Source organism: Microtus ochrogaster, unplaced genomic scaffold, assembly GCF_000317375.1.
Source record: "Microtus ochrogaster isolate Prairie Vole_2 unplaced genomic scaffold, MicOch1.0 UNK47, whole genome shotgun sequence".
Classification (NCBI taxonomy): Eukaryota; Metazoa; Chordata; class Mammalia; order Rodentia; family Cricetidae; genus Microtus; species Microtus ochrogaster.
Genome location: NW_004949145.1, coordinates 2,049,452 through 2,056,036, shown reverse-complemented (window position 1 = coordinate 2,056,036; position 6,585 = coordinate 2,049,452). Strand labels below are relative to the sequence as shown.

The 6,585-nt window shown below is 48.7% G+C and overlaps 1 protein-coding gene across 1 annotated transcript in view; it reads right to left on the bottom strand.

Moving 5' to 3' along the window:
* Fam71e2 (family with sequence similarity 71 member E2) overlaps positions 1-6,585 on the bottom strand; it is a 10,702-nt gene that overhangs the window by 2,758 nt on the left and 1,359 nt on the right. The window contains exons 4-9 of the mRNA XM_026777123.1: positions 4,147-4,171; positions 3,883-3,947; positions 3,661-3,764; positions 3,526-3,578; positions 3,370-3,432; positions 1,438-3,137 (exon numbers count right to left, since the gene is read on the bottom strand). Coding sequence (XP_026632924.1) covers positions 1,438-3,137; positions 3,370-3,432; positions 3,526-3,578; positions 3,661-3,764; positions 3,883-3,947; positions 4,147-4,171 — 2,010 coding nt within the window. The remainder of the gene's footprint in view (positions 1-1,437; positions 3,138-3,369; positions 3,433-3,525; positions 3,579-3,660; positions 3,765-3,882; positions 3,948-4,146; positions 4,172-6,585) is intronic.

Below are 6,585 nucleotides of genomic sequence, written 5' to 3'. Positions count from 1 at the left end.
TGATTGGATCTGGACCCTCAACTCAACCTGTGCACCAGAATAAACCACTCCTTCATTTTGTCTGGTATTTTTTCATAGTATGGAGAAAAGTGATGCATGGCTCCTTAAGCATCACGTGTCACCTACCCTTGACAGCCTCTGTGGACTCCTAGGCTTCTCAATACTCTCTTGTCCTAGTCACCATCACCTCCTGGGTGGCCTCCGACATAAACACTCTCCCCATTCATCGCCTCTACATTCCATTCTGGAGCCCAGCAGGTAGCCCTTTCCATGTTAATCAGTTCCAATTATTCTGACCCCAAACCTCCAGCTTGCTCAAAGTCAAAGCCAACATCCTTAAACTTGTCTCAGTTCCTGTAGGCTCTCGGGCATGCCCCCCAATACCCAGTGGCTCATGTGACAGCATTTCCTATGTTAGGACTCTGTGTAGGGTACACTCAATAAAGGAGCAGTAAGCATGCATGCTTCTGCCTAAAGGACTTTGCTCCTTCTACCTGGTGGTTCTCAACATGAGGGTCGTGACCCCTTTGGGGGTCTCATATCAGATAGCCTGCATATGGGATATTTACATTAAGATTCTTAGCAGTAGCAAAATTTCAGTTATGAAGTAGCAATGGAAGAATTTGTTAGTTGGGGGTCACCACAACATGAGGAGCTGTGTTAAAGGTCAGTATTGGGAAGGCTGAGAACCACTGCTCTGTGTGAACTCTCCTCCCCTTAGATGCTCTCACTGCTTCCATTTTCCCCACAGGTCTTTTTGTTTTGTCTGGAGACTAGGTCTCATGTAGTCCAGACTGGTTTCCAACTCACTGTGTATATCCAAGGCTGGTCTTGGACTCCCACTCCATTTGCCTTCACTTCCTGATGGCCAGGAGTACAGGCATGTTGGGCCACTACACCTTGTTTCCTTCAGGGTCGGGTGGTTCCAATTCAGGGCTCTGTACATGCTCGGGAAGTACCCTGCCATCTGAGCTACACCTCCAGCCTCCTTTCATGTCTTTACACAAATGACTCCAGCCCTAAGGCTGAGCCACCTTAGGCCATTGTGCTGTGGTGGGGTCTGTCCTCTGCATTGCAAATATTTAGCAACATGCCTTATCCCTTAACCACTAGGTGCCAAGTGGTATAATCTGCTTCTGCCACCCTTATCATTGGGCTCTGTATCCCCACTGCTTAGGGCAATGCCCACCACACAGTCAACACTTCATATCTACTTCCTGTCTAGTGATGGCAGCTGTGGGTTGGCTCAATGGTAAAAGTTTGCACTTAGCATACACAATGGACTGAATTCAATCTTGAGAACCTGCTCTCCTCCCCCCCCTCTCTCTCCTCCTCCTCCTCCTCCTCTCTCTCTCTCTCTCTCTCTCTCTCTCTCTCTCTCTGTATGCATATGTATATTAGAGTTGAGAGTGGATGCCAGCTGCTAATGTCAAATACCTGAGCATGAGGGGTGCCAAATTCCTTTACCAGAATCTCCTCTTTCATGGACATTTTTTTCTTATTCTCCATTTCCAAGACAATGGGCAAGAGAACTTCTGAGGTTGATCCCAGGACAGCCAGAGGCTGCTGCTGTGTTTGTGCCTGCTTGAGCCCTTGATGTTTCACTCCAGGCTTTTGGGGCACCCCGACTGAGGAGTCTGTCTTGGTGATGGGAGATGTCAGGGATGTCAGGGGTGTCATTGGCCGGGAAGTGTTCTCCAAACCTGAGGTGGTCATGGTGGTGGGAAACTGAGCAGTTTTACCCACCTTTGGGCTGTCAGTCTTTGGCAACTCAATTATGGTTTCCTTGGAAGTCCTCAGCAAATCCTCAGGTGGCTTCTCCTCCACCTGGAGCTGTGTGTTCTCTTTCACCTTAGTAGGGGACCTGACCACTACCTGTGTATCTTCTGATAAGGCCATCTGGCTGGCATTAAAGGGAAAATCGGCCAGCGTAGACATGGCAGACCCCCTGGAAGTCATGGAGAACCAGGAGGGCAGAGATATGGTATCTGGCTTCAGGTGCTGCTGTTTGGATTTGGCCACGATCATCATCTTGGCCAGGGCAAGCCCCTCCACAGAGAAGGCCCTGTTGTTCTCTGTGTGGAGGCCCTCAACAGCTACCTCCTGGGTCAAGACCCATTTCTTCTGCTTCTCTATCTCCTTGGACTTCAGATCAGGCAAGTTCACAGTTGTCTCTTCCCTCATCTTGTGGGCCCTGTCCTCCGATTTGCCCCTGCATGTCAAGGCCTCCAGAGTGACCTCCTGGGTTTTGCTAATCAAGATCTCCTTGGATTGCTTCTTGGTGGTAGCAGAGGGCAACTGCAGGGCTGTGGCCTGGGCCCTCATATCTACCACTTTTGTCTTCTGCCCTCTCACCAGCACAACAGGTTGCTGTTTCCCTTCAGACTTTCTCTCAAGCATGTCTCCTGCCGGTAACACGCTAGTATCCTCAGGGGCCTTTGCCCTTGAATCGGGAGTTTTCTGGTACCGGGCAGTTGGAGCCTTCCGAGATTGAGTATTTAGGACTAGAAGTTCCTTCTTTGGGGGTGTGGCCTTTTGAGGACCTGCAGGTACTTGTAGAAGCTTTGGAATTGGGGGTAAAGTTTTCTGAGGTGGAGCAACTAGAACTGGGGCCTTCCGTGGGGGTGCAGGGATGGATGGGGGCTTCTGGGAAATAGAAGGTGGAACCTTATAGAAGAGGCTAGGTTTGGCTGGAGACTTCTGGGTTGACCATGGTGCAGCTGGGGTCTTCCGAGCTGGAGCAGGGAGGGCTGGTGCCTTCTGAGCTGGAGCTGGCTCAGCTGGTACCTTAGTAGACTGGTCCAAAATGAATGGTGCTTTCCCTGGTGGGATGGGGGCAGATGCAGCCTTCTGGGAGGACAGTGGCCCCATGTATTTCACTGAGCCTACGGGCATGGCCTTGTCATTGGACTTCGGAAAGATGTATAAGGCAGGAGGGTAAGGAGATGTGTACAAGGAAGAAGACAACGAGGTGGATTCAGTGTCCATGAGCTCATCAAGGTCTTGTGTCCACAGGAAGGTGTCCATGTGATCACAGGAGTCGATGATGGGTAAACCAGGGCTGTCATGAGCGATACACTGTGTGGGAGTCTCGATAAGACCACCCCGGCCTGTGGTTCCCTCAGAATCCGATCTGTAGGTCTGTAGACGGATGGGATGAGCATGCTAAGGACCAGGGGAGACACAAAGCTTGGGAATCTTGTCTTTCAGCCTTTCTTCTTTCCACCCTTCTCCCTTGGACCCTGAACCCTGGAGTCCACATCCTAAACTTCCTCCTTTGGACCCTGGAGTCCAGGCCCAGCCCTCCTCCCTTGGACACTGGAGTCTAGAGCCTAGCTCCTAATGAATAACTGGCCTTTGAATTGGAGTGCTCCTGGTTCATCATGCCGGAGATGATGCTAAAGATGGTTCGGATGGTGATGCTGGCCTTCTCTGTAGGGCAGAAAGAAGTGTGAGCCCTCTGGGAAAGGGATCAAATTCACAAGCAGGCTCATGCTGGTGGCAGAGGGTGGGCATTGGTCATACCAGAAACGCGGATGAGAGTTTTGGATCTGTCATGGCAGGCATTTAGGTAGGATCTACAGAAGTAACATGGCAGGATATTAGCAATGTGTGAGCCAGGGTCCTAAATATAACCAGCCCCAAATGCTCATTGCCTACTTCTTTTCTGTGACTTTCATCTGATCCTCAGGAGGTTTCAGTTGTGACCAGATGAGAGGCAGAGAGTCACCCACAGCCTGAGACCTGAGTGTGCGCTTGACTGTCTGTCCGTGGGCAGAGAGGAGAGAGTCAGAGTCAGGGGAGGGCCAGCCCCTCCCCCACGCGCATGGCACACACACACACACACACACACACACACACACAGAACCCTGGCTGCCTCACCTTGGTCTTCCTTTGTTTTTGAGAAGAGAATATCTTGTGAGGGATGGTACGCTGAGCCACTTCAACTGGAAAGAGAGAGAGAGAGAGAGAGAGAGAGAGAGAAGGACTTCAGGGGGCAGTGACATGGAGCAAGCTCCCAGGACAAGGTGAGAGGTGAGCTCAGAGGAGAAACTGCCAAAGAGTTTACACTCCACCCATGCTTTGAGGGAGAGGGCTCCTAACACGCAGAGGAAGGTGGCCTAACCTTTGACAGAGGTGGCTCACCTGTAAGTCTGCTTCCAGATTGATCCTGTGGACAGAAGGGGCAGTTTGTTGAGGTCTTTTACTGGTCCCCCCTTTTTATTTTTATTCTTTTTTTTTATTCTATTTTAGTTTAAGATTTGTTTATTTAGTCATTTTTTTTTATTTCACATGCATTTTGTGTTTTGCCCACATGTATGTGTGTCTGTGTGAAGGTGTCAGATCTCCTGAAACGGGAGTTACAGGCAGTTATGAGCTGTCATGTGGGTACTGGAAATTGAACCCAGGTCCTCTGGAAGAGTAGCCAGTGATCTTAACCCTGAGCCATCTCTCCAGCCCCTATTTATTCATTTTATGTGTATGTATGAGTGCCTACATCTATGTATACCAAGTCATGTTAATGTAGGAGCCAATGTCGGGCAGAGCCATTGGCTAACACTCAAGTTGGAGTTACAGGCAGCGCCACTCTGAGTTCTCAGCACACATGGGTACTCAGCAAGAGCAGAGTGTGTTTGTTTGTTTCTCGAGACAGGGTTTCTCTGTGTAATCGCTGTGGCTGTCCTGGAATTTGCTTTGTAGACCAGGCTGGTCTTGAATGCCCAGAGGTCCTCCAGCCTCTTCCTCCCAAGAGCTGTAATTAAAGGAATGTGCCACCACCACCCACAGTATGTGCTCTTAACCCCTGAACCTCCTTTCCCTTTCCCCTTCCAGGCCCTTAATATTTGGGGTTTTTTGTTTGTTTGTTTTGGGTGTTTTGTGTTTCTCTCTCTCTCAATCTTTCTCTCTCTCTCTTTTTAGTTTTTTTTTAAAATATTTATTTATTTATTATGTATACAATATTCTGTCTGTGTGTACTCCTGCAGGCCAGAAGAGGGCACCAGACCCCATTACAGATGGTTGTGAGCCACCATGTGGTTGCTGGGAATTGAACTTTGGAAGAGCAGGCAATGCTCTTAACCTCTGAGCCATCTCTCCAGCCCTCTCTTTTTAGTTTTTTGAGACAGTGTTTCTGCCCGCCTCTGCCTCCCAAGTGCAGGGATTAAAGGCATGCTACCACTGCCCAGTTTTGTTTTGTTTTGTTTTGTTTTTTTGGTTTTGTTTTGTTTTTTAAAAACAGGGTTTGTCTTGTGTAACAGTACTAGCTGTTCTGGAACTTGCTTTGTAGACCTGGCTGGACTCGAACTCACAGCGACTGGCCTGCCTCAGCCTCCCAAGTGCTGGGAATAAAGGTGTGCGCCGCCACCACCCTTATGCTGCCCTTAGCATTTTTATTTCATTTATTTATTATTTTGGGGCAGTGCACATGCCATGGTACCTCTTTGGAGGTCAAGGGACAGCTTTTAGCAGTTGCCTCTCTCCTCCTTCCACCATGTGGGACAGGGATCCAACCCAGGTTGACGGACTTGGAAGCAGGTGCTCTTACCCACCGAGCCTTCTTACTGGCTCACACCCAGCATTTGTACATGAATTTTGGAGACAGGGTACAATTTAGATTCTTGAACTTGCAAGGTAAGTCTTTTATGGGCTCACCTTCCTCTCCAGCTCTTCCTTTGGCTTTTGTTTTTGTTTTAACACAGGGTCTCACCCTAAAGCCTATGATGACCTGAAACTCACTACGTAACTAGACTGGCCTCAAATTCATTACAATCCTCCTGCTTCAGCCTCCCAAGTATTGGGAACTATAAGCACGAGCCACCAAACCTCTTTTTTTTTTTCTTAAAAAAAAAAAAGGGAATGGAAATTGGTGGGCGGTGGTGGTGTGCACCTTTGTACCTTTAATCCCAGCACTCTGGAGGTAGATCTTTGTGAGTTCGAGTCCAGCCTGGTCTACAAGGCAAGTTCCAGAACAGCCAAGTCTACACAGAGAAAAAAAAAAAAAAAACTGTGTCTCAGAAAAAAAAAATAGAAATTGAAAAAAAAAAAAAAAAATAGAAATTGTTCCCAAGAATGGGAAGTAGGGCCAAGGACTGCTAAGAGACACAGCAGGTAAAGGCACCTGTTGCTGCGTCTGATGACCTGAGTGTTCTCCCCAGGATCCACATGGTAGGCGAGAAGCAGCATCCCAGTGTGTATCCATGCTCACACACATACAGGAAAAAGAGTAAAAAGAGGCTAATGAGTTGAGGGTATAAACCAGACCAGCCTCAAATTTGTGTGTGTGTGTGTTGTTGTTGTTTTGTTTTGGTATTGGTTTTCTGAGACAGGGTTTCTCTGTGTAACAGCCCTGGCTGTCCTGGAACTCTCTTTGTAAACCAGATTGACCTCAAACGCATAGAGATCTACCTGCCCCTGCCTCCCTCATGCTGGGCTTAAAAAGCACATGCAGTCACACCTGGCTAGAGCCCTCTTCTCCTGCCTTCATCTCCCAAACATTGGAGATTACAGCTATGTGCCTGGGTGCCTGGCCACTTTTTCTGGTGTGTGTGTGTGTGTGTGTGTGTGTGTGTGTGTGTGTGTGTGTGT